At 41.5% G+C, this 27,967-nt stretch overlaps 1 protein-coding gene across 1 annotated transcript in view; it reads right to left on the bottom strand.

Annotated features, from left to right (window-relative positions):
* Nucleotides 1–337: 337 nt before the first annotated feature.
* The window catches only part of Ube2u (ubiquitin conjugating enzyme E2 U), a 43,586-nt gene continuing 15,956 nt past the window's right edge, over nucleotides 338–27,967 (bottom strand). The window contains exons 6-8 of the mRNA XM_051188010.1: nucleotides 16,143–16,191; nucleotides 7,959–8,047; nucleotides 338–423 (exon numbers count right to left, since the gene is read on the bottom strand). Of these exons, the coding sequence (XP_051043967.1) occupies nucleotides 338–423; nucleotides 7,959–8,047; nucleotides 16,143–16,191 (224 nt within the window). The remainder of the gene's footprint in view (nucleotides 424–7,958; nucleotides 8,048–16,142; nucleotides 16,192–27,967) is intronic.

The following is a 27,967-nucleotide window of genomic DNA, read 5'->3' as shown; positions in this document are numbered from 1 at the left end:
TACATACATACATACATACATACATACATATGGTTCCTGGATGAGAAATCTTCGGGAAAATGAATTGGAGTACGAGAAAGGTGAAAAGGTAATTTGATGGCTAACTCTGAGGAGGAGGACTGGCTTGGCTCTTCACTATGGCTCATGTCCTGTCTCCATTTTTGTCAGCTTTCCTACCTGAGTTCCTGTGAAAGCAGATTATATTCTCTTATTATTGTTCTCACACTTAGGAAAGGCAGGGGCTGCTATTCCCAGGGTTTGTGCTAATGGCTCAATAAATAGAGAGCGGGATCACTGAGACTCAAGTCTAATGTACATTCAAAGCATTTGGAATATCTTACTTCAACTTCTGCTGCTTGAGATGATGCAGATCCTGTAGCTTCCATTTGTAATACTGTTCCATGAAATTTGGATCTCCAACAACTGAAATAAAGCGATCACAAAAAGAAGTATTCACATATGCTCTTTAATGCAGTTTCGAGTTGAAAGTAACTCACCTTCCATTAAGTTGATATGTGGCAACTGCCCACACTATATATAGTTCATGTTACATTGCTTGAAGGCTTTGCAAAGGTTCTCTTTTTATTGGAACTGTGTAATACTCAATAGTGTTTGAAATAAGTAGATTGTGACTTAGAAATTGTTTTCATTATAATGACATTTGTTTATATATCATTTATGCAGTTAAATACAATTTATGGGAGGCCATTGTTTTGGACTGAGGTTCTGCACTAGGCCCCAACACCAATACAAGATGGCTAGGTTGGTCTACAGAGTGAGTTCTAGTACAGCCAGGGCAACACAGAGGAACCATGTCATGATGAAAACAAGAAAGGTGGAGTCTCCTTTTTTGTTGCTGTGCTCACAGTGTCATGCAAGCTTCAAGCAAGCAGCGGAGTCCCCAAAGCAGCGTCACAGTGACCAGGAGGAAGGGCCCAGGCAGGCTGGGCAGTGAAGTGAGGAAGTCCCCTCTCCTGTTCCCTTATAAGAAAACTCACCTGGTTGTTTTCTGGTTTCTGTAGGAGCCAAGCTGTCCTATCCCTTAGTTAAATTGCTACCCAATTCATGGTACACTGATAAAAGCCAATTACATCTTTAAACTTGCAGAAACTTTGTATCTTAGTAATAGTAATAAAGCATTAAGAGAACTCATGAAGATCACAAGCTTTAATAGCTTAATGAATTTCTAATGCAGCACTTGGAGTAAAAAATTAAATCTTGGGATTTAAATAACAGTGCTTTAGTTTCTACTCTGAAAACTGTTACTTTGTTTTGTGCCTAGTTCTGGGAAAATTCAGAGTCTGTGCACACCAGGTAAAGATGCTGCTGGACACCTACAACCCAGGGACATTTCAGATCTGGATCTTCCGCAGAGCAAGAGTCTCAAACGGATGGTCCTACTGGCCCTGAGGGAGCCCTTTGGCCATGTTTCCATGACACTGTCCCTTCCCTTGGCTGATGACAAGGGCTGCAGTGGCCTCTGGGAGTTGCCTCTGGCCCAGTTCATTTTTCTGGATTCATGCCTGTCAAGTTCATCCTTCTCCCCAGCAGTGAACCTCTAATACTGGTAGGCAGATCTTAAGGAAGCCTCTGCTCCTTCAACATTTTCTTAGGACCTGGGTTTTCAACAACAGTCATCTCCACTGCTCTCATGAGAACCTTAGTTCCTACTAAAACTTATGTCCAGAAGCTGGAGAAGATGGATCAGTGGTTAAGAGCACTTGCCGTTCTTCCAGAGGATCCAGGTTCAATTCTCAACCCACTGAGCTCACAACTGCCTATAGTTCCAACTCCAGGAGAATCTAACACCTCTGGCTTCCACTCACAGACACACATATTTATACATATCTAAAACAAAACAAAAGCCCCTTTATGTCCATGTCAGAGAACGCGGTTCAGGGCAGAGCACTGTGCTTCTATTCCTAGCACTCCCAAACATCAGGATTTGTATTTAGTTTCACTGGTACAGGTGCAAGTGGACTTGCCAGCCTGCTGTGTGATGCACTTTTTTTCAACCTAGCTGAGTCTTCATTAGCATATTTTGAAGTCAGGTTACCTTACTGGTTCACTAGTTTGTGGTTAGTCACAAGCTTTGTGCTGCCAATCAAATTCACATATAAAGTTCCGAAAACTGTACTGCACTCTTAACCTACATTACACAGCCACACATACCACCCCCCTTCCCTCCCCTCCTGTTCCCCCTCACTCCCCCCTCCCCTCCCTTCTTCCCTCCTCTCCTCTATTCTGAGTTTGTAGTTGAACCACCTAACTAGTCAGATGCTTTCCACTCCTATTGTTGTTTGGAATCTCTATCATATCGATGTTTTACTTTTTCTTTCGACAGGACAGGGGTTCTCTGTGTAGCCCTGACTGTCCTGGAACTAGCTCTGTAGACCAGGCTGGCCTTGAACTCAAGTAGAGCTGCCTGTCCCTGCCTCCTGAGCACTGAAACTATAGGTGTGCACCACCATACCTGGCCAATGATTTACTTCTTTGTAATGTAATGTCATTTGCTTTTGATTAAAAAAAAAAAAAAGGTTTCCCCCTTCTGTTAAATCACATGATTTTTCATCAGCAATGTTCCTATTCCTATATACACCAACTTTTTTCTTCCTCAGATCTATACAAGCACATGCATCCACACTGTCTTCCAGGCCCCATTAGACTCTTTGTGCTGGCGTTTGAGGAGAACGTCTTTTTTCTGTTAAAGCAGACAATCTCGGCTCTCTAGAGTTCTTGTTGAAGAACTGTCTTTCGTTTAGGTGAGTATTATAAGTAACATTACTGGAATTCTTACTCTAGGCTGTGTGTGTGTAGAGTAGTGAGGAGAGCCGTTATACTGGTATACCAGACAAACAGACAGGCAATGTTCCAGTCCAGGCAAACAGACTAGCAATGTTCCAGTGTCTTCTTATCAGCAATCTTCCATTTGCATGGACAAAACTAAGAATTTTGCTAAGTTTCCATTTAGAGATGATTCATATTTTTTCTTACTTAAAAAAAAAAAAAGGCCTTCCCTGCATTGTGTATATGAATCTGTATGGCAGGCAGTCTCAACCTTAAATCCAGAGTGGCCAGGCCACCTCTCCCAAGCAGTCTATCCATGTTCTGTTGACTATAGCTTCACTGTTTTTATCACACAGGCGAAGACACCAGTTCTTCTTATAGACTTTTAACACTTCTCATATTTACCTCTATTATTATTATTATTATTAGCTCCACTGTCTTCTACCACCTGCCTGTAAACTCCTTAGAGAGCCTACCTACAATACCCATCTTCTTGTCTCCAGACACAGTCAACCATTAGCACAAACATGCTCAAGAAATGATTCTGATTAGAGGACAACAATGGGGGCTGAGGGCAGGAGAGGGACCGGGGGTTAGGGCCTAAGTTCTGGAGGTGAAATCCCTCCCTGACATCTCTTGCTTGTGGGCAGTTTTGTAAGCCATGGCAGAAGAGGGCCCCTTCCACTGCTTTCATAATGGATTTTTTTTTCTTTTCTATAGTGTCGTTCTTTCTCTTGAAAATAACAGTGCTGCTTCCATTCTGGGTTGTGTTTGTTTTTGCAGCAGTGGGATAGAACTCAGGACCCCTTTTTTTTTTCCCATAATGAGGCAGGATAGAAAGAGGCAGGGGGTGGGGGGCATAAGAGGAGAGAAATACTCCTCTCCTTGGAATCCAGTTGAAGACTGCACGATTAAGAAGTGCTTAGGGCCTCTCTCCCTTCCCAGCTGTGAACCTGTAATTTTCTAGGCATGTCCCCAGAAACCCCATTCAGGGTTTCCCTAGGCAAGGAAAGGACACATGCACACTAAAGGCCTTGGGCAACCCTAGAGGCTTCTGGATTCCCTTTATCAAATATTAATTCCATCGAAGGCACCTCCAGAACCACTCTATAATCCCACTTATCAAATGAGAACAGAGGGGGGCAGGAATCGCAGAGCAACCTTTGACATCTAACTTGAGAGTCACCAAAAGGGCACCTATGGGTGATACTAAGACAATCAAATGCCACTCTTCTTTGAAAAGCCCATGCCTTATTTTTCCTACTTTCCCTTGAGAAACATATAACCTACTGGGGTGTGTCTTTCTGAGTGCCTGTCTCTTAACTCCCATGCTTAAATCTACACTAAAATAGTTCTAACAGACTTTCCGACTTTGCCTCATCTTTGGCATCGACGCCAGGAATCCTGGCCTACATTTTTATGTAGGAGAATCCAGGTTGTTGTGTGACAGTTTGTCCTTCCACCACTGACAATGATGTACTGCTTGCCCTACATATGCAGAAGTTTACTTCAAAGTTGTTCATCTCCTCTGGAGGGACTGTCACATCCAGAGAACATGGTTGCACCAGTGTGTTTTGTTTACACACATGACATCTCATGCAACTACAGAGCACCCAAAAGAAGGGAGAATAGTCTCTGCTCATTAAGAGGAATGAAAGATGGCGCTCAATTCGGTAAGCCGCTCACGTTCTTACCTGTATGTTGTGAAACTAGTTTAGGATTAAGGAGTTGCTAACTCCTGACATCATGCGGTTCCCACCTGTGGCGGGGCATTATGGTCACCTGGGGAGCTTTCAAAACTCCCACTACCCAGTCCTCCCGCCAAACCCGATGGAACTGGTCTGGGTGTGCTCTTTATGTCGGAATTTTTACAGGCTCCTCAGGTGGCTCTAATGAGCAGTTGGGGCTGTGCGGCAAGGCTCTGGAGGCAGGCACACTGCCTCTTTTCGAGGAAGGAGGAGGCCTTTGGAAGCCTCAAAGACTGAAAGTCTCCTGGGGTGAAAGCAACCCCCTCCCCATGCCGGAGGCTGTTTGGTTTGCCTGCTGACAGCAAACAAGCACCAGGGAGCCTCTGCTCAGGCTGCACAGCAAGCTGCTCTCAGGAATTCTTTTCCTGGAACGTAAGCATTTCCGTATGGGGATCATATTCTGTCGTTAAAGAACCATTCCTACAACCATATGCATGCGTTTTCTCTCTGCCAAACCCTGTATTTGACATTTTATAGGGATGGGCAGAGCACAGTGGGGTCACTGGTACATTTCTCTATATGATTTCCTATGATTGTGAATGGAAGTGACATGTGTTTCAGAAATGCTACTCATCCTTCAGCATTTGAATGTAAATCTCACACTATGCTGGGATAATATATTATCATATTATAAAGGCCGAATGGCAGCATAGGAAGGAAATGGAGAGACAGAAGTCTAATCCACGGCTTTGGACCACAGCACTAATGATTGTGAATGGGCACGTGTACTGGATGCAGTTCTCTAGGCACTTCGACCCTGTGACATGACTGTGTTGTGACTACTCTCATTTTTACAAACAAGGCAAGCTGGGCCAAGGGCAGCAATGGACTTACCACTGTCACACAGCCAGCAAATGATAGCCAAGATAAACCCTAGAAATTTGGCTCCAGAATTTACCTCCTTTATCAGTATATGGTGTCTTCTCCTTAGCTAAATTACCTGGTTTCTCCTAGTCACATTTCTCATCTGAAAAAAAGAGGGTTAGGATAATGTCTGTTCTCTCAGGCATATAGATGTATGGTTATTTGTTACATATATTCAGGTGCTTAGTAATAAATATTCGTTGAATAAATAACGGAATGATGAACTGGGGTAGTTAAAAGCATAATATATATGGATACACTCTGTAGACTGTATTATGGCATTGATATCTAAACATAGCTTTGTGGCTCAAACATGAAAAAGCGTTACCTTCCAAATCAAAATACAACTACTTCCCACTCATAAAATACTAAACTCTTAAAACATGCATCGGATATGAATGACCTCACCAGTGATAAGAATATACATGTGTGAACGAAGTTATAAAAGGTTCCTATGTATTTGCGAGTCGCTGGAGAAGCATTCAGCAATATGAAAGCTGTAGCTTCATTACTGCAAAGGTCTTAGGCTGTTAAAAAGAGAATGTTGGCTTTTGTCCAGCTGAACTATCAAAAGACAACATGGCCAGCAGCATGTGTCAGGGTTGCATTTACTTTGAAAATTTGGTTCTGGTTGTTTGGAAGGCAGGCTCTTGGAACAGTTTTAGAATAATTCCAGGGGAAGGAGGGCAGTGGGATTGTGAAATCTGTCATCCACAGTTAGATTCAAAGTCCCAGGACTATTTCTAGGCTGCAGAGAACTATGCCCGGGCTCCTGCTTTTATAGAGGGTGAGTTACAGACTGGGTTAGTGATCGACGGAGGTAGAAACAACACAATTCAACAAGTTGGAGTCAAAGGCTTTTGAGGGAGGAACCACCATCAGGAAATCACCGTAATTTTCTTCCATTTTAAAAACACTTTTTATTAAGAGGCAATCATTCCCAAAAGCTCTCAAATTCTGGCACATTATTGTATCTTTGCCTGGGAGATAAGTTTCTGAGGACCCCTATGTATTTACACATTTCCATCCTGGGGGACAAAAAAAACTTTTTTTTGAGGAATTTGCCTGTTAGTCCATGGAGTTAGTATCTTTCAACATCATGGTTTCACAACAAATGCTTATTGTCCCCAAATCCATCTGTGTGCCTCCATACTCCATACATGGTCGGTACTTGAAATGTATGACTAGCTAAGGTGCATCTGTCCACCAAACTTTGAAATTAAACACCCATGAAATCTAATGTCAGAAATACTAGTTTTTGAACCAATAGTGTTGCTAAAGTCTGTGAATGTTTTTTTTCAACCACTAGTGTGTGAATGAGGATGATAATGTATAATCACAAAATAATCAGTAAGCAACTTCCTGAAAGAGCATGCCACTTCATAAATATTATCTTGATTGGTTTTGTATTGGTTAAGCTTAGTAGTACTTTTGCCTTAACTCATGCCTAAAAAAAAATACATGCAACTTTTTGCTATAGTTAGTTAGGAAACAACTACAATGAGACTATGTACAATGGGACTCAAAACTAAAGCAGTGACCAAAAGGGTTGAGGTGAGCAGAAGCATCATAACATTGCAAGAGATAAATCAGGGATGCAAGAAAGATTAAGAGGCATACGGCTGTTTTAAGGATGCTTAGGTGGATAGTGAGCTGCCAGAACCTAAGACACAGAAGGAAGAAAGGACAGGTTTGGGAGCTCAAGGGTGAACCAGGTTCAGGCTACCTTAAATGGCACACCTGTACTTTACATAGGTGCAGGTCTGTAAAGGTGCATGTGGGTGGGCAGAGAGGTGGTTTGGGCAGCACTGACTAATAAAACATGGAAGTAGGAGAGGGCTTTCAGAGAGACAAGGAGAAGGGCAGGAAAGAGGTCATCACTGAGAAAGGAGGCAGAAGAATACTTAGGAACAAAGAATAAAACTCGTGGATGCAGGGCATCACACACATCAAGGGGAACATAGGCAGTAACAGCTAAGAAAGAGAAGCACTGCAAAACATCACAGTGCCCTGCTACTCTGGCAGGATGGCTGGGGCAAAGGCACATTTTCACTGAGCCGGATAGCCTGCTTGGAGACAAATATAGATGTGTACTTTAAAAGTTCAGTTAAATGGAACCAGTGGCCCAGCTCTCACATTCTGTTTTTCTTTGTGGTCCTCAAACAACGTGTCCTTACACTGATGTAACTGAACAGCATTCCACTCCTACATTTTCTGACTGCATTTGCTCTCCATGCCTGCGATCACTTAGGGGTTAAATTGTCTTTGAAATGGAAAGGTCCACCCTGCTGTGAACTGTCCTTTCTTGGGTGAAGACAGTTAAGTTAACCTCATAAGATTAAGAATTCCATCAATTGCCTGCTCAGGTCAGGGCTCTACACAAATGAATTAAATTAACAGTTGCTGAGTGAACAGTATAGAATAGAGAGCCAACAGAACAGTTTATTACTATTGCATAGCAGACACGTGTCAATTAGTCTTTGAGAGTAAGACAAACTGAGAATAACCAACAGGTCAGTTGATATCAGAAGGACACAGAATAAGGTTAGATCAGCTTACATGGATTTTTGGAGTGTTCTGCAATTTTTGTCGTGGCTATCTCAGACCATGTCTTGTAGTAATCATTAAACGAGATTGTTTTAATTACTCTGAAAATATAAACAAAAGTCAGATCATATATCATTTGTCAAATTATCAGAGTATACAATTCAGCTAATATATCAAAATAGACTGATTTGAAAATTAGGATACTCCTCCCCCCCACTTTCCTTTCTTTTTTGATTCTTTTGTGTCCCTAGTAGTCTTGATCTCTGTGTCCCACGCTGGCCTGACACTCACAATCTTCCTGCTTCAGCCCCTGTGTGCTGATATTACATGCATGTGCCACCATTCTGGGTTTTGGATATATGTCTTTAAGAAATGCCCATTTAGGGCCAGAGAGATGGCTCAGCCATTAAAGGTTAGGCTCACAACCAAAAATATAAGAAATGCACATTTAATAGATGGATCAAACACATTAATTCACTACTGACATGTATGAATCATAGAAAAGACAAGCTGTATAATTCATTTTCAATAACGAATAGAAATGTCCACCTATGTGCACATTTATTTATACTGCAAAAAAGAAATAGCTTTAAGACCTCTGCCTTTAATTCCAACATTTAAAAGGAACTTCAGCTGGGTGTTGGCGATGTACACCTTTAATCCCAGCACTTGGGAGGCAGAAGAAGGTGGATCTCTGTGAGTTAGAGGCCAGCCAGGTGTACAGAGCTAGTTCCAGGACATGCTCCAGCCTCCAAAGCAATATAGAGAAACCGTGTCTTGATATACCAAAAAAGGAACTTTAAGGGAAGCATTACATTTGTAACTTTTTTTTTCATTCTATAGTAAAGTTTTCTTAAATGCCTTGTTAGTGCCATTTAGTATGATTGTTTATATTTCCTCTTCATAGAGAGAATAAAAGCCTCAGAATGGAGACTAATTTTTACACAGAATTAGCCACATGGAAATCCCCCTCTTTTCTCATCCCCCCACAACCTGAACCCCTTTCTAGTAATGTCATTATGCCCTAGCAGGAGAGTGAAGATTATTGAAAAGCAATAAGTAACAACTATAGAACACTTCCTGAGTCACTGCATGTGCATGCACTTTTACCATGGACTTGTCAAACACAGTAATTTATAGCTCTGTAAATAAAACACTACTTATAACATTCAGCCACATGACATCGCCAGCTGACTGGTGCAAATAGATACTTGAAAACCAGGTGTAATATCCCTATGTCTGTTTTCCAGTTTAATTTCTTGGTTCTTTGGAAGAAGCTCCTTAAGGTAAACATTTAACTTGATTTTGAAATTAATGGGCAATATTTGAATGGATCAGGGCATCCATTTATTTAGCTGTTTGCGACACCTAATTTTAAGACTAACATTTTTCAAATGTGTTATTACTTTACCAATCATACATAAGTAGAACTCTGAAACTGGGTGAGGATAAATTAACCATTACTATTATTGCTTCTAGCACAACTGCCAAGCTTCACATGGCCAAATGATATGCTAAAGTAACATGAATTTGTACCACCCCCCCACACACACCGAAATGTTTTAGCATTTTGCAGAGAGGATAACAAAATGAAAGGCTGCCTTGTGTCTCCTGCATGAAAATCTTGAGATCAATTTGCCGTCACAGATCATTTAGCAGACAACAATGACCCAAGAGGAAGGAAACTGTCAACACACTGTCTCATGAAAAAAAAATATACCATCTTTAAGCACAATCGTCTCCATTGTTTTTTGTCTGTTTGAGGATGACCCATGACCCTCTCCCTTCCCAGAGGTGCCCTGTTCAGTTTCAAACTGTTAGCCCTCTGGGGATTGCTTTTCTTTCTTCCAGAATAATTAAAAATATTACCCTAGGAGGTATAACTGTGATTAGCTTGAATACCCAAAGCAGAATATCTTAAATGTTTGTATTTCCAATTCTATAAAGGAAACAGTCCCTTAAAATAATAATAACTGTATTTACTATTGTCCAGATAGGCTCTGAGGCTAACAAGGAGATAAATGGCATAAAAGTATGTTTGTGGCTCCCATCAATATCAAGAAAGTACTGAATATCATCTGTGACCATGAAAAAGGAGGAAATACAAATTTATAAATTTATACTGGACACTAGAGCTGATTATTCTGTTGAAATAAGATATGTCCCTGAATGAGTTGAGAGACTGGCTTTCTCTGTTCCCATGATAAGGCTCTGCGTGGTTCAACATTTGGATAACATGATACATTGACCATACGTCATTTGAGGTGGCAATAAATGAAGGAATTTGGAGGGAGGTAATAAAACTTTTGTTTGACAATTAACAGGGAGTCATTTGGGGTGCATGTGCGTGGAAAGGAAGAAGGCATCCTAGGCTCAGGGAACAGCCTCAGCCATCTTCCGGGCTGGGGTATGGAGTGCATGCATGTACACACAGAGGATGTTGGAGGAAGGGAAGAAAAGGTTGAGTTCAGTGGAGAGTTCAGATTGAGCGCAGCTGAAGGCTGTTCAAACAGGTGAAGCTTGGTTTTACACATTCCTAAATAGGGTAGTAAAGAAGAAGCTGGGACTTGAGCAACAGTTTCTTCAGGGGTCTCACACCGGGTAAATTCCATAAGACTCATTGGAGGATCACTTAGGAAACAAAGCAGAGGTGTGAGCTACCTGAGAGTTAGTGGGTGGGAGCAAAGGTTAGGGACTGGCACGGACGAAGCCAAGTTAATACTGAAGAAAGATTTGATTGGCTATCTGTCTCGTGAGAGATGAAGGAATGCTGGGGTCAAATCTTTCATGAAGCCCAGAAAGACTAGTTTTCTATTAATAGAAAGCATTATGTGGGATTGAAGTAAAATACGGGTGTGATTTTAGAGGTGAACTCACATGATGCTATGGCAGAGGAATCAAAATAACCTTTAGGGATCTGGTGATGAAAAAGAGATTGACAGATAAAACCATTAAGGAAAACAATCTCCAAACTAGTGTTTAGAAGAGGAAGTGCAGAGACCAACTTAAAGAGAGGCAGCAAGGGTGCAGTCTGGTGTTTGAGCTGTGACCATTTTATTGTTGAGTTGCATCAACACAATATAATGACAACAAAGGCAGATGTAGGCCCAAGATGCCTAGGTAATGTTGAGGAGAAATAGCTTCCTTGACAGGACTTGGAAAGGCTCATGTAGAGGCCTGCACTGATCAGCCTGGAGGTCTTTTCTAAAGGCAGGGCAGGAACTCCCCTGTGGACTAGGGAGCAGGGCTTTCTCTGCAGGCAGGGGGTGATGTGGGAAAGCATGGGTCCCACAACTGCTCAACACACTAGTCTCTTCTTATGGACAGGCAGTGAGCACATTCCAGGACCCCAAGTGGATGCAGAAGTCACAGATAGTGCCAAACTCTGTCTTTCCCCCCCCCCCCTCTCTTTGTGTGTTTGTGTGTGTGTATCTCCCCCTATACATCTGTGTGAGTCACTTGTTGCTGTAACAAAATATGTCACAAAATCAACTTAAGGAAGGAAGGGTTTTTCAGGCTCACAGTTAGATGGTAGGGAAGTCATGGTGGCAGCTGGTCACGTTGTGGTCAAGACGAAGAGAGCATACATGTTGCTGCTTGGCTCTTGTTTTTCTTTTAGAAGATGTTTTGGGACACGAGGCTAGAGAGATGGCTCAGCAGTATAGTGCTCTTGTTGCTCTTGCAGAGGACCTGGGTACCTTTCCAAGCACCCGCATGGTGGCTCTCAGACATCTCTAACTCCAGTTCCAGGGGATACAATGCCTTCATCTCACTCCTGGAGACACCAGGCATACATATGGTACACATACATGAACGCAGGCAAAACATTTACATGCACAAAATGTAATAAATAAATCTAAAGACAAGTAATCTGAGACAGAACAATTATGACAACATACTATAATAAAGTGTCATGAACGAGTATAGTATCTCTGTGTCTTATAGTATTTTATTGCCCTGCACTTACTTCCTGTTATGATGTGGGTTGACAGATGCCTTCGTGAAAAGATGAAGTGTCATGAGTGATGCAGGCATTGTGATATACATTAATGCTGTGGCAGTCCATCTGATAGTCTAAATGGCTATTGGGTGACTGATGAGGATGGAGTATGCTGAGCGTGGATATACTGGGTAAGAATTTAAGTATCCTTCCAGGTGATAGAGTGAAACGCCACAAGATTCATCCTGCTGCTTAAACTGCGTAATTTAAAACTTAGGGCAAATTTTTTCTTTCCTGGAATTTTCCAGCAAGGGGAAAAGGCAGGCTCACTGCCTGGAAGAAGAAAATAATGGTGATGCTGTTTTATGAAAGGAGCACGCAGCTCAAACTTAGGCTGGTTGGAAATGTCTCCTACACCACCAACTAGTTCTTAGCATCATGGTTAAGATTACAGGCTCTGGAATTATCAGGGTAAACTCTCTGGCTCCATCACTGTGTGATACTGGCTGTGTGATGGGGTGAATTATGTAACCTTTCCACACTTGTTTTCTCTTCACTAAAAGAGAAAGAACATTTCTCATGGGGTTGTCATGAGTATTCAGTGAAATCAGGCATGCAAAGAGCCAAGTTTAGCGCCTCGTCAGCACTCAGAGTCACTGGCCTCAACTGCCTTCCCAAAGTATCTCCTCATTTCTCACAGCTCACTCCTAGCTGCTTTTCTACCTTCTACTCTTTATGCCACAAAGGGTGATGTCCCTGTGGGAAGTGATATTTGTCATCTAATTCCAGGAGATGAAGTCTCAACACTTTTAAACTTAACTTGAGGCTCTTTATCAGCTGGCCATGCTCTTCCTTCTCTTCCTTCTTCCAGTCTCTCATTCCTTTCTGCACAGCCCCACCAACTCTTGGAATTTCCTGTACATCTTGAATATCCTATAATATTGTACTTCTGTTTCTGTGCAAATTTTTCTAGATAGAGGCCCCCCTTCTCCTCATTCCATACTCGTACTCATCCAAGTCTGGGTCCAGTCAAATAATTGTATATGAAGGCTGCCACAGGCCATACCTGGGATGTCATCTCCTCAGTATCTCTCATGCTCTTCCCCATCATGCAGAGACCCAGGTTGACAGCTGAGACTGCCTGACCAGGGCAGGGATAGGAACAGGAACTACAAAGATTAAACCAGGACTGGGAGATGCCTCTATGGGTAAGGACATTTGCCACACATGGTTCAGTTCCCAGAACCATGTAAAAGCTGGACTGACTGTTTGCACCTGCAGCCCCAACATGGCTGCAAGTGTAAGATAGTAAGATGGCTAGGGCTTGCTGGCCAGCCAGCCTAGTCAGAAAGTGGGGAGTTCTAGGTTCAGTGAGGGATAGAGCAATCCACCCAATGGTTTACCTTGGCCAGCATATACACACAGTGTGTTACCATCTGTGACTTCTGCATCCACTTGGGGTCCTGGAATGTGCTCACTGCCTGTCCATAAGAAGAGACTAGTGTGTTGAGCAGTTGTGGGACCCATGCTTTCCCACTGCAGAAAAAGCCCTGCTCCCTAGTCCACAGGGGAGTTCCTGCCCTGCCTTTAGAAAAGACCTCCAGGCTGATCAGTGCAGGCCTCTACATGAGCCTTTCCAAGTCCTGTCAAGGAAGCTATTTCTCCTCAACATTACCTAGGCATCTTGGGCCTACATCTGCCTTTGTTGTTATTATATTGTGTTGATGCAACTCAACAATAAATGGTCACAGCTCAATTAAACACCAGACTGCACCTACAAAATACAGATACTGAAATCATGACTTGGTTAAAAATAAAAAAGTATAGATTTCTAAAAGAAGCTTAGATAGAAAAGTGTGTGTGTGTGTGTACGTGTGTGTGTGTTCTGCTCAAAGTGATTCACTTAAATAGAACTCACTCTCTCTGACCTTAGCATTCCTCAAATTCCTTCTTAGCTATACTACTAGTATTTGCCCTGTAGCCTTGGGCATCTGGTGGAAGATGTTTCCGACACTCACCTTGTCCCTGCTGTCTCTCTTGTAGAAGAGCTCTGCATTCTAGAATACAAGGCTTGTGAGTTTAGGGATCACATACTAAAGGGGTGTGTCCCCAACACTGGGGTATGGTGTCTGCTACAGGATAGTGTGTTCAGTGAATAAATTTTTAAGACACCAATGAAGTATCTGCCCTTCCATGGAAAAGACTGTGCACAACTGTTGAGTGTCATTCTAGATGATATGCAAAAGTCGCAGCTGACTATGCAAGTTCAACATCAACAGAGCCCCCTGCTTCCCTGCCTACGTTCCATGCAGTTGATCAGATTTTGCTCAAGCTTTGTTTTGCCTTTGTATTGAGAAGTTATGCCACTGGAACATGTCTCTATGTGTAGATCTTTTCTTTCTGCTCATGAAGTTCATGCAAAGCTCCAGACCTATGGGTTAGATACCACATTGCTAAGAGCAGTATTTCTCTTTGAATAATCTCTGCTAGATATCATTGTGATGCCATGTTTAAAAAGTAGGGACCAGAAAGATGGTTCAGTGAACCTGGGTTTAATCCTTGGGAACCCTGCTGAAAAAGCTGGGTACCATGCATCTGTAACCCCAACACTCTTAAAGGCAGATGACAGGCAGACAGGGCAACCATGTAGAAGATCAGGCCAGCAGAAACATGAGGGGCCCTGCTCACCAAGAGAGGAGAGAAGTGATTACCAAAAGCTGTCTTGTGTGCATGGCCTGACACCTCCCCCCCACATGAACACATAAACACAAACACCAATAAACAAAGAATGAGTGACCCAAAGAAAGATGACACAATTGAGCTGTACATCAGAACAAGCATATGGGGGGGCAAACCTGGGGGCCCACACAGCCAATCTCATCATGATATATACTAGAACCATGGAGCGTTTCTGAAGTCCTGACTCTAGCTTCTCCAGAGAATTCAGGGTTGCACAAAGAGAGCCTGATACACCGGACCTGATTTGGTGTCATTCATCCTTGTCTGGGTTCAGAGGAACAGCTGAAACTAAACCAAAGGTTATCTTCCAGTCAGGTCCTCTGGACTTGTTGGTTGATGCCAGCACTGTGTGAAAGGATACTGCAAATAGTCAAACACCAGGCAGCAAGAACATTTGCTGTTCCAGGGATACCCTTGTTTAATAGACGGTGAGGCAACATGTGGGCAGTGTTGTCAGATGATCAAGATGGGGATGGTGCTCTCCTCCACAGGCGGAGTGGACAGCAGTGCCTTCACTGAGCCCCAGCCATGTGACTGTACATGATCTTTCTGCACACTTCCAGGACTGTGTCTTGCCTTTTATGATGGCAGTCAAGGAAACCTGGGCTAAGTGGCTTTAAGTTTCAAGCTCAAGAAAGCAAAGGCTGGAATACTTTTATTGAGTATTTACAGTTTGGGAGACTATAGACTGTGCCTTGCTCAGATGCTCAAAGTCAAAGTAATGCTACATTGCCAGGCTGGAGAGATGGCTCAGAGCTCAAGGGGATTTGCTGCTCTTCCTGAGGATCAGTTTGATTCCCAACATGAAATCACTGAAAAACCCCCAATCCCTTGGAATTTCCCATGGGAGGGATCTGACACCCTCTGCTGGCCTCACTGTGCTCGTTTGCAATCCCCCCTCCATTAAAAATCAAGACATAAAATCTGTAAGAAAGAAAAAAAGGAAGGAAGAAAAGATACAATGGCGTTGGCCCTGATTCAGTTTTCCGAGATAAGGTTAACTGTATGTTCTCTGAAAATACTTGGGGTTTTGTGATCTACAATGGTTTATCTTTATTCCATTGTCAGCACATCTCTCCATTAAAACATACAAATAAAACAAATCAGTTGGTTACAGATACATCAAAGTTTGTAGATTCAATAGAAAGAAAGCAGTAATTTCCCACCTTCTTCCTAAAAATGTTTATTATAAGAGAAACAAATAATTCCCTTTCTAAGTTCGGTGATGTGGAGCATGGGGCTGGAGACATGGCTCAGCAGTTAAGAGCCCTTGCTGCTCTTCCAGGGAATCAGTATTCACTTCCCAGCAGCCACATCAGGGGATTCACTGAAGTCACGGGAGAGTGTAGCTTCAGGATACCAATGTTCTCTTTTGTCCTCCACAGACACCCACATACACAGAAATGAAATAAACATAGATCTTTTTTTTAATGTTTTCATTATAAACCATAAAGTCAGTATCATTTTAGTGGTTTGGGTTGAAAAACCGACAGAGACATCGATCAAGTAAACCTTACCTGACACACTCCAGTGGCTCCTCAGGTGACTCTAGGCTGCCCTCTTTTACTACAAAGAGAAAATAGAAAAGGGCTCTGGTGACTTGGAGCTGGACAGAGGCGGTGCTTTGTGCATTCTTTCCAGAATCTCAATAAAATCATAGGAAAAGGATAAAAGTACAGCGCAAAACATCGAAGATGTCAAAGAAAAGGGACAGGAAAGAATTTTATGACAGGAAGCAGATGTGAAATGGAAACTGTGTTGGCAGGTCCTGGGAATCTGAAACCTAACTTCTCAGTGAGGAAAGGCCAGTAGACAGCAAGCAGAGCTGCATTCCAGAAAGAACTCAGGGGCCAAAGGTGCCAGGTAACTCTGAGAGGAGAGGCCAGAGGCCCAGCACAGAACTGCATTTACCATCCCCACTGCTGAGAACCACATGGATTCCCTGCCCAGAAAGGACCAGAGGATGCCTACCCTCTGCAGAAACAGTCATGGAGACTGTAGAGGCCAGAAAGCGGGAAGTAAGTAATGACTCCTCCTTTGAAGGACCGTTAAAGAGATGTTTACACAAAGAAAAAAACAAAACAGGCTTTATCCCAATGAGAGAAACAGATAAAAGCTTCAGAAATTCTTGAAGGAAGTGAAGGGTACTGGGAAAGATCAGGGGGAAAAAAAAGAAAAAAGAAAAAAGCCACCATCACACTGAGACACACTATAGCAGCATTGGTGCTGATTCCTGGGGGGGAGGGGTGGAGGGCACTCAGAAGGCCTAAGACAGACAGGCAGGCCTACCTCCAAAACAAGCCCACGGGTCCAAAGCCTCAAATCTAGCTGCAGATGTTGGCAAGACAGTGATTCATTGGAGTACAGTCAGTGGAGGAGAGATTCCATTTTGTCAAGCAGCAGCTGGGCCCTTCTATTGTTAACAACTGAGCTACCCTGAGGGCCTGAGATTAGGGAACACCTACAGGTTAGAATGACTTAGTGACCTGACACAGCCTCTGGGTGAAGGAAGGCACAGAGGGGCAGTAGAGAGCGGGAGGCCAGACTGAGGGTGGAAAGGTATAGGCAGCAGGAGACCAGCTCAGGCTAGGAAGTGTAGGAGGAGGAGAGACAGCCCTGCCCATGGAGTCCCAGAACACAGGTCATCAACTCAGAAGACCTTGGCGTTTGATGGCTTTGAGCCTGAGGTCAGAATGGGATCACATTCTGGAGTCATGTAGCCGTCACTCACTGTTGAAGAGCCTGTTCCACAGCAGCTTTCCCCAGCAGAGAAACCAATACTCAGGAAGCCTTGGAAGTACAAAGGCAGGGCCTTTGCCTATACACATCTTAGGGTTGTTGTTTCTTCCTACACTACCAACAATATGTGGGAGCTACCCTTCAGCTAAAATGTCACCCAGAGCGAGGCCAGCCTACCAAACCTGCTAATCGTTCCCAAACAGTTTCACCAACTAAGGAGCAAATCTTCAAATATGAACCTCTAAGGGCCACTATCATTCAAATCACCACTCCCTACACAGTTTTCTTTTCTCTTCCCCTCTATAATGCTCTTTACCATTCTCCATATTTTCTCTCCTTTCATGATTAAACTTGTTTCCTGCCCCTGGCCTGCTTTTCCCTCCTCCTTCCTGAATCTCAGTCATTCACTAGTCCCACACTTAACTAATTTCTAATTACAGTACATGCTACAGGAATTTGTTATTTTTGAGTTCTGTGGCCATGGGTGCATATTAGTGAATTGCAATTGATTTTAAGTGTCATACAGTTGCTATCTCCTTGCTGGGCAAATACTTGACAAATGCAACTTAAGAAAGGAAGCGTTTGGTTTGGCTCACAGTTTGAGGACACAGTCCACTGTGGCAAGGAAGGAAGAAGCTGGAGACAGCGGCTCATGGTACAGCCACAGTCTATGCAGAGAGTGAAGAATTCTGGCAATTAGCTCACGTTCTCCATTTTATTGAGTCCAGCAGTTATGGTAGTTTTTCTCACCTCACCTACTCTAGAAAATCTCTCACAGATCAGCCTAGAGATTTGTCTCTGAGGTAATTTTTGATCCTGTCAAGGTGACAACACACCCAGACACACGTGTGTATATGTGCAGATGTATGCACACACAAACAGACACACATATCAATACAATCACTACAGGTGTATTTCCATGTCTTGTTGGTTGATGTTGCTGGCACAGGAGTTTATCTCCTCCTGACAGTGTTATTGAGAAGTCATCTCCCAAGAGTAGGCTGCTCAATAAAATTATGTACCCACTTCCCAAATCCAGAAGGATTTATTAACCAAAAAATACACATAATGTGAGCCAAAAATGCAAGAAACTAGAAAAGGCATGGTAACATGACTCCTACAAAAGTTCTTAACTCCTTAACTCCTAAAATCAAAGATGCTGAAATAAGGAAGATTTCAGATGGAAATTTCGTATAAAAATGATCAATGACCTGAGAGAGGGTGCAAACAAATGGATGAATTCAATCCAGATCTAGAGAAGAAAATCAGTAATAGAGAAGAGAGTATCAAAATATGGAGAAGAAATAAGCCATATGGTTGAAGAAAAAGTCAGCAACATGGAAGGAAACTTCAGCAAGAAAATTGAGATTTTAAAAAAGAAAGTTAGAAGGTGAAAAAAAAATCAATGAATCAAATAAAAAACATAATGGAAAATGTCATAGACTTGACCAAGTAGAAGAAAGAATATCGGGACAGGTTGATGAAACACTGTACCAAAAAGAAAAGCATCAAATGAGGATGGGATAGAATGACCATGATAACCATTGACACAATCAGAGACAAAACCAGACTAATGAGATGCTCAGCAGGTAAGGGTGCTTCCTGTACAAGCCTGACATCCTGGGTTAGATAGATGGCCAGAACCCACTTAAAGGTGGAGAAAACAGACTCCATGAAGTTGTCCTCTAACCTCCACATGCGTTCAGTGGCCTGTGTGTGATGACATTGCACATCCCACAATTATAATAAATGAAGCTGAAATGTAGAAGAAAATAAGAATACAAAGAATGGAAAGATGTATAGAGAATTGTCAAAGACATGATAACAGGAAAAAATTTCAAAACTAGAGAAAGAAAAACACATTTGAATACAAGAAGCATTTAGAATCCTAAGTAGACATGACTAGAGAAGATCACTCTGATGGCTGATAAAGTGATTTCAAACTTAAATGAGTCAGAGGAGATAGAGAATGGGACTATGCATTACTAAAGGAAATAATCCATTGAGAATATAAAACAACTATAAACACGTATGCACCAAACAATGTGACTCCTAGCTTCATAAAGCAAACACTAATGGATATAAAGGATAGATGGGTGCTGATACAATAATAGTGGCTGGTTTCATTAGATTTATCCCAACTTAAAATCAATGAAAGGAACCCCAGAGTTAATCTATACCATAGATCAAATGGATTTAACAGCTACAAAATATTTCATCCAATGGAAACAATATCCTCCTTTTTTCGCAGCCTATTGAATTTTCTGTAAGTACACAGACCACATTCTAGGCTGAAAATCAAGCTTTGCCAATTAAAAAAGCAGTCAAAATAATCTAATATATTATTAAATTATGGTACAGTAAAATCAGAAATCAGTAACAAGGAGACTGAACAATACACTCTCTGAAGGACCAGTGAGTCATCGAAGAAACAAAACAAATCCTACCCCAGGATGGCAAGAAATAATAAAGACTATGGAAGAACTTAATGAAGTGGGATCTAAAAGAACAATGCACAGAATCAATCAAGAGTTGTTTCTTTGAAAAAATAAATATGATTGACAGATACCTAATCAAATAACCAAACTAAAGAGAACATCCAAATTAATGAAATGAGAGGTGTAAAAAAAAGGAGGTCAATACAAATTTTTTAAAAACCCTAAAACAAACAAACAAACAAACAACCAGAGAATCATTAGGGAGTACTTTGGAAACTTACACTTCCAAAAATCTTGGAAATCTAGAAGAAATATGAATTCTTCATACATATGACCTACCAAAATTAAGTCAAGATTTAAAACACTTAAACAGATCTACAGCAATCAATGAACTGGGTAGTAATTAAAATAAAAAAAAAAAAAAGCAAAACAAGGAAAAGTCCAGGTTTAGATGGATTCACTGCTAAATTTTACCAGCTAATACCAAAGCTCCTCAAACTGTTTCACAAAGTAGAAGGGGAAGGAACACTACCAAAGTTATTTTACAAGGCTAGGATGAGCACGATTCCAAAACTGCACAAGGATACACCAAAGAAAGAAAACAACAGTTTGGGTTCCCTGATGAAAATACATGTAAAAATTCTTGAATATTTATTGTGAAAAAGTTGGAGAGCACATTAAGATTTCACATCATGACTGTCCTAGTTAGACTGAGCTGTCAACTTTAACTATCAGCCTAGAGTCACCTGAAAGAAGAAGCCTCAATCCAGGCATTGTCTGTGTCACACTGGCCCTGGGTATGTCTGCGGAGGACTGTCTTGATTACCATTATAGGTGATACCATTCCCTGGGCAGGTAGCCGTGGGGTATAAAGGAAAGCTAGGCAAATATGACCTTGTTGTGAGTCAGCCAGAAACATGGTTTCTTCTTCAAGTCCCTGGTTGGGTTCATGCTCTGCTTCCTTCAAGGATGGACTGAGACCTGAAAGTGTGAGTCAAATAAATCCTTTGCTACCCTATGTGCTTTTGGTCAGTGTCTTATCTCAGCAACAGAAATCAAGTGAGAGCAATGACTAAGTTGGTTTCTTCCATGGATGTAAAGTTGGCCAAATATATACAGATCCATAAGTATAACTCAGGACATGAACAGACATAAAGACACAAACATATAATCATCTCAGTAGATGCCAAAAGGATCCTCCAACCTTTATAATGATAGAAGCCTTAAAAAACCAGAAATAAGGACTGGAGAGATGGCTCAGTAGTTAAGAGTACGTGATACTCTGAGAATCTAGGTACTAGTCCCAGCACTTGCATAGTGGCTCACAGCTATGAATAACTCCAGTTTCAAGGGATCCAATGACCTCTTCTGGCCTCTGCAACTACCATGCATTCATATGGTACACAAACATATATGCAATCAAATGCTCATACACTCAAAATAAAAATAACTACCTTTTAAAAAAGTAAAACAAAACCCTAGGACTATTCAGAAAGCAGAGATAGGAGGGCCAGCTTGGTCTACATAATGAATTCTGTGCCAGCCCAGTGACACCTTGTCTTTACAAGAGAGAAAGAGAGACAAATAGAGGGGAGAGGAGAGGAAAGGAAAAGAGAGGCGAGAAGAGGGAGAGGGAAAGGGAGAAGAGGGAGAGAGAGAGACAGACAGAGAGAGAGAGACACACAGAGAGAGAAAATAACAAATACATCTTGGCATAATAAAGGCTGTATGAAAAACCTACAGCCAATATTAAACTAAACAGGAAAGATGGAGAACATTTCCTTTAAACTTGGAGCAAGACAAAGGTGCTCAGTCTGTACATTTCTATTCAATATAGTGCTCAAAGTCTTCTGTCAAGCAGTAAGACAACAAAAGTGAAAGGAGACTGAAGAGTTGGTTTATAGCTTAAGAGCACTGGCTGCTCTACCAGAGGACCAAGGCTCAATTCCCAGCACTCACACAGCGGTTCACAACCACATTCAACTCCAGGCGCAGGGGATCTGATACCCTTTTCTGTTCCCTTGGGCACTGTATGCACACCATACACAGACATGCATACAGGCAAAACACCTCAATATACATAACATGGAAAAAAATTAAAAGGAAAGAAAAGGAATGTAAATACAAAGGGAAAGAGATACGTCATCCCTATTTTCAGATTTCTTGAATCTTTATTTAAGACCCTAAATACCCATCAGAAAACTCTTAGAGCAGATGGACACTTAACTAAGAACCAGGGTGCCAAATCAACTAGAAAATTGATAGCTATATTAGTATATGAGAATCCTTTCTGTTGCTGGGACAAAACACCTCTAGGGAGGGAGGGGTCAGTTTAATGGGGAAAGGGCTAATTTTGAGTTACTGTTCCAGAATAGTAAAGTCTCTCTATGGTGGGGGAAACATAACAACAGGTGCAGGAGGCTGGCACATTATTTTGCATCCATCTCAGAAAGCAGAAAATAGGAAACGGGGACAGGACATATAACTGTAAAGCTCAGTTCAAGTGATGTATTTCCTCCAGCAAGACTCTAGCTCCAAAGTCCTATAACCTCCCTAATAATTGCCACCTGCAGGGTGCGAACACATGAACCTGCGTATGGGAGTGGGGAGTTCACATGCAAACACAGCTGTAAACTTTGTATATACTGTGAATTTTCTGAGAAAGAAATTGAAAAAAAAAATACCATTTATGATAGGTTCAAGAAATAACTAGGGAAAATTCTAAGCAAAGAGACGAGAGCCCTCCGCAATAAAAACTTTGAGATATCGAAGAGAGAAAAACTGAATGAAACACAGGAAGACGGAAAAATCTCTGATGATCATGGATAGGCTTAGTTAATGTGAAACATACCCGTGTTACTGAACATAATCTTGTAGATTCATGTAGGTTCATGGTGATTTCTGCCAAAATTCTAATGACATTCTTTACAGAACTAGAAAAACTAATCCTAAAATCCACATGGAAACACAAAGGCCCTGAATAGATAAAGTAATCCCTTTGCAGGAAAAAAAAAAAGTGTTGGAAACCTCATAATATCTGATCTTAGAATATATTGCAGAGCCACAGTAACAAAAATAACATGGCGCCATGTCTCAGGGTTTTCATTGCAACTCTTATAAGGAAAACATTTAATTGAGGGGTCTCACTAACAGTTTCAGAGGGTCAGCTCATTATCATTATGGCAGGGAGCATGGTGGCATGCAGACAGATGTGGTGCTGGAGCTGAGAGTTCTTACATCTTGATAGGCAGGCAAGAGGAAGTTCACTGAAAGTCACACTGAGGGAAGCTTGAGCAAAAGAGACCTCAGAGCCCGCCTCCACAGTGACACACTTCCTCCAACAAGGCCACACCCCCTATAGTGCCACTCCCTTTGGGAGCCATTTTCTTTCAAACCACCACACACTGATGTTACTGGAGTTTCTCTTGTCCCACCAGGTCCCGCTGCTGCTTCAACCCAAATAAACACACAAAGACTTATATTAATTATAAAACTCTTGGCCAATGGCTAGGGCTTCCTATTGGCTAGCTCTGTCTTAATTATTAACCCATTTCTATTAATCTGTGTATTTCCACGTGGTCTTTGGCTTGCTGGAGAATGTCTGAACATGTCTCCTTTGGCGGCTACATGGCATCCCCTTCCGGCACCTATGTGCCTACCTTTCTCAGAATTCTTCTTGCCTCCTAATCTGCCTATCTTCCTGCCTCTATTGGCCAGACAGTGTTTTATTCATCAGCCAATAAGAGAAACAACATATACAGGAGAACATCCCACATCATACTGGCACAAAAACAGACACATAGAACAATAGTATAGAGCAGAGGACCCAGAAAGGGCCCTCTACAGCTATAGAAACCAAGTAGTTGGGTTTTGTTTGTTTGTTTTAAGGTCATCAACAGCATACATAGAAGAATAGGACAGCCTTTTAATCAAATGGTGCTGGATAAACTGGACTTCCATATGCAGAAGAGTGAAAATAGATGCCCATTCCTCACCTTGCAGAAAATTAATCAAAATGGATCAACGACCTTCATCTAAGACCTGAAACTTTGAAACTTCAAGAGAAAAAAAAAACAGGCAAAACACTTCAAGATACAGGCATTACAAAGTTTTGTACAGAATCCTGTTCTATACAATACAACGGTGTAGAATAGTACAGAAAATGATGCCTAAAGTTGACAAATGAGATTATTTGATGTTAAGAAGCTTCTGCACATTAAAATAAACAATCACCAGGTGAAGAGACAACGTGTAGAAAAACAGTCAATTGCATATCAGACAGGGGGATCCATAAAGAACTGTGAAAATTAGACACCCCCAAAGCAGCTCATCCAATAAGAGAACAGAGAAGGAACTGAATGGACATCGTGGAAAGAAGATACCCAAGGATTAGTTAAGTATTTGAAAAGAAGTTCAACATTCTTAGCTTTCAGGGGAATGCAAATTCAAACGTCCCTTAAATTCCATTTCACACCAGTTAGAACGGCTGCCAAGGAGACAGATGCTGGGTAGATGTTGGAGAAGAGGAATCCTTATTCATTCATCGCCAGTAAGAATATAGACTTACAAAACCATCATTAAAACCAGTATGGAGACTCACCAAAAAGCTGAGTACATTTCTCAAGGCTCTTAATCAACACACTACAGAATTACTGGTATGATTACGACTACTGTTGTAGGTCATTTTGTTCTCGACTTTCCTTTTCTTAGAGCACACTTGTTATTCACTGTTTTGTATATAGTTTTGTATTAAGCCTAAATCTTTTCTTTAGACTAAAAGGGGAATTGTAGTGAGGTAGTCCTTCTGTAGCACTGACCACGCCCATTGGGGGGTGGAGCGATGGGCGGAGGTGACCTGAGGAAGGAGGTCGGAGGGGGCCAGGAAGGCACTCTCTCTTTCTGGAGTGACTCGGACAGGAGAGGATCGGGTTGAATTTCCTGGTGTTCATCTGTCTAGGTTGTAAGTTATTTCTCCCTGAATAAACATCTATTCGGCCTATTTGTTTATCCTGATCCTTATTTACCGCAATATACTATTCATAGTAGTCAAGAAATGGGCTAGTCGAGATGTCCATCCACAGACGAACAGACAAAGAACATGTGGTTTACATATACAATGTATTTCTATGCAGCTGTAAAGGAAAATGGATACAACTGAAAGTCAATGAATAAAGCGAAACAGGCTGGGCTTAGACATCAGATCATGAGACACAGAGGAATGCTTTTCAAGGAGGTGGGGAGTAGAGTAGGCAGTGCCATACATGTAAAAGGCCAGGCAGACGGAGGTAGGGGAGAACAGTTGGAGAGGGGAACATCTGAAAAAGCAGTTACGGATGCTTATGTATGAGGACACCTTGATGAAAGCAAACATGATTATTTTGTACACTAACCTATGTTAACAGGAACAAAAGTAAGGGAAGACTACTGATCAAATAACTAGGAGCTATTTCACAGTTTGAGCGGGAAGGTTAGCCTTCTTGATAGGATTTTTACAGAAGCAAGGGAAAGAAAAAAAAATCAGGCCATTCAGGACATGAAAAGAAAGACAATCACAATGTCTGAATTGTGAGGAGAATTTTGGAAGAATTTTAAAGTAACTTAAAAGCGTTTAGCAAGTTTTAAAAAATTATATATTGATATACCAAAAACTACGAGGTGGAAGGAGTGTAGATGTGAATAGCAACATAAAAGGCCAGCCTTTGTGTTTCATAAGATAAAGCTTATAAATAACAACTAGTAACTGAAAATCTCAGAAATATGGTTGTCTACCCTAGAAGAAATAGCTAAGCGCACTGAGCGTTGCTGCCTCCAGGGGGCAGCACTCAATGATGAGTTTCAGGCTTCTAAGATCTTGAAGTGCTATACTTAAAACTGGTTCTACTCTCTGTCTTTCAAAGCTATAAATGTGTTCCTTTGGCGAAAATATAAACCCAACGTTTTAAAGCCAACAGCTTAGATCCTTCGCTAAAAAGTTCCTGGCCTATGTGAGCTGCTCCAACACAGAAGAGGCAAAGAAGCTGTGCAGGCAGCCGTCTCAGAAAGGAGACCTTTTACTTCCCTTCCCGTGTCTGTCTCTGCATTAAGCAGATGTGTGAGAGAACGCTGCAGTCTCTAGGTCTCAGAGGTTTCTGTTATGTGAGAAGTGAGCAGTGTCACTGGACTAATTGTCCTTTCCTCTGCTGTCTAGAAAATACAGGGCAAGGAAAACCTCCTCCTCCACCCGACATGCCTCCCCACACATGTATTCCGAAAATAAAAATGAAGACTCACAAGAGACTTCAACAGCTTTCCATGTAGAGAAAATGTTCTTTAAAGTTATAACAATTTAAAAAGAAATCAGCGAACTAATTGGGAGCTTAAGCTGGAGAATCAAATGCTTAGGACTTTTTCCTAACTGTAAATTGAACAGAATGTATTTGAATACATATTCGAGGAAGTGGCAGGAGGCTTCCTCGCTCTATAATAGGCAGGGTACTTCTGTGAAAACTATATCCAGGGGAATTAATTTCAAAACCAAGTTTTGAAAAGGCCTATGATATAAAAAGTAGTAAAATCCTCCCAACTTCAGTAATTCCCTTTATTCAGATATTAATTCATCTGCCAGTTATGTATGATAGTTTATTGACTTATCTGCCAGTTGATTATAATACAGTTTATTTAGACTAACACCTGATATTTAAAATGATTTTTCTTTATTGAAAGCTACATAAAGACACCTGGCTAACAAAAACAATCATTATACTAGATTTGGTTATCATTTACTCAGTTTTTCTATTTTTATACTCAAGCTTTTCCTTCAACCAAAGATTTTTAAAAATTATATAAACCTTTGTCTAAAATGTCAAAGCAACCACGGTCCTCAGAAGTTAAACATTATTTGGCTATATTAAGCATCCAGAAAGCAAACTTCACAAGGACAGCTTGAGAGACAACAAAGGACACAGAGCTGATATGAAATCCCTTCATGATAAGCTAGAAGGCCACGGTAATCAGTCTGGAAGACAAACAGCTGCTACCCACTGGCCCCTCCCAGACCTTTCTTTCTCTAAATTTTTGTAAGTAGCAAGTGTATGTTGGAACTTGCTTGAGTGGTTTCTTGTTCAGTTCCTGGCTTAATCAGGCATCGAGTTTCTTAGATAACATTGCAAATGGCATTTAGCTCTACTAAATCAACACTGGTTGTTATAAAATAATACCATTTTGATTTTAATACCTGACCAATTGATCTCATCTGTTCTCTTAAACAACTGGTGTTAGAGAACTGCTTTAGGACTTGCAGGATACCATCTATGGTGAAGGCTGTACCTACAATAGCATTTGCTTCTAGGAATGCTCAGTTAGGAGCTGATAATTCATTGTCCAAATTAGCACACTGAAAGTAAAAGGGGTCATTAGGGAAAGTTCTATCAGGGTGGTGCGAGGCAGCATGAGGTGTGTGAGCACTCTTGACAAGTCACAAAGACAGGAACCAATTAGGGTAGGAAACAGTCACTGGGTCACCAGCAAATAAGCTTGACTCAGAGCTTGGATCAATATGTAGGCTGGACAAACCCTGAAGTTATTTGGAAAAACCTGGGGAATGAGTATCACACACCAAACTAGGGGTTAGGATAAACTTACTGCCAACACTGGCTATTGAGGAAAACATCTCCAATGTAGTTAAGAAATATTCTGATACAAAGTAGGGCCAAGCCTCCAAATATTGGACTTCAGAATGCCTAGGACAGGTTGACTGACATGTAAATGTCCGGATCACAGTTTTCTGGAGCCATGAAGACGAAATCTTCCCTGTGCAGGACATCTCCTCAGATGTGTGGAAAGTGCCTTCCCACTGCCTTTGATCTTGCATGAGCTAAGCAGCTTCTTCAGCCGTAGGAAATTCGATGTTCCAAGTAGAGCATGCAAGTATTTCAGACAAGGACTCACCAAACAGGAGGGTAAAGCTATGTAACATGGGCTTGGGAGAAGCACACTTCCTACTTTGGTTTACATTCAGTAAAAGTTCCCCCAGAACCTCTTCATTGAATTGAATTTGGCTATCACGTTGGCCTTCTATTTGACACATGCAAATTCTTACAGTTTGACCCCAAACAAGTGATTGCATTCATCCTATTAAACTTGGAAGCACCACAGACTGGAAAGGTTTATGTGGATTCTCTGGTACT

This window comes from Phodopus roborovskii, unplaced genomic scaffold (assembly GCF_943737965.1).
Source record: "Phodopus roborovskii unplaced genomic scaffold, PHOROB, whole genome shotgun sequence".
In the NCBI taxonomy this organism is placed as follows: Eukaryota; Metazoa; Chordata; class Mammalia; order Rodentia; family Cricetidae; genus Phodopus; species Phodopus roborovskii.
The sequence above is the reverse complement of the archived record's forward strand: the minus strand, read 5'-3'. Positions and strand labels throughout refer to the sequence as shown.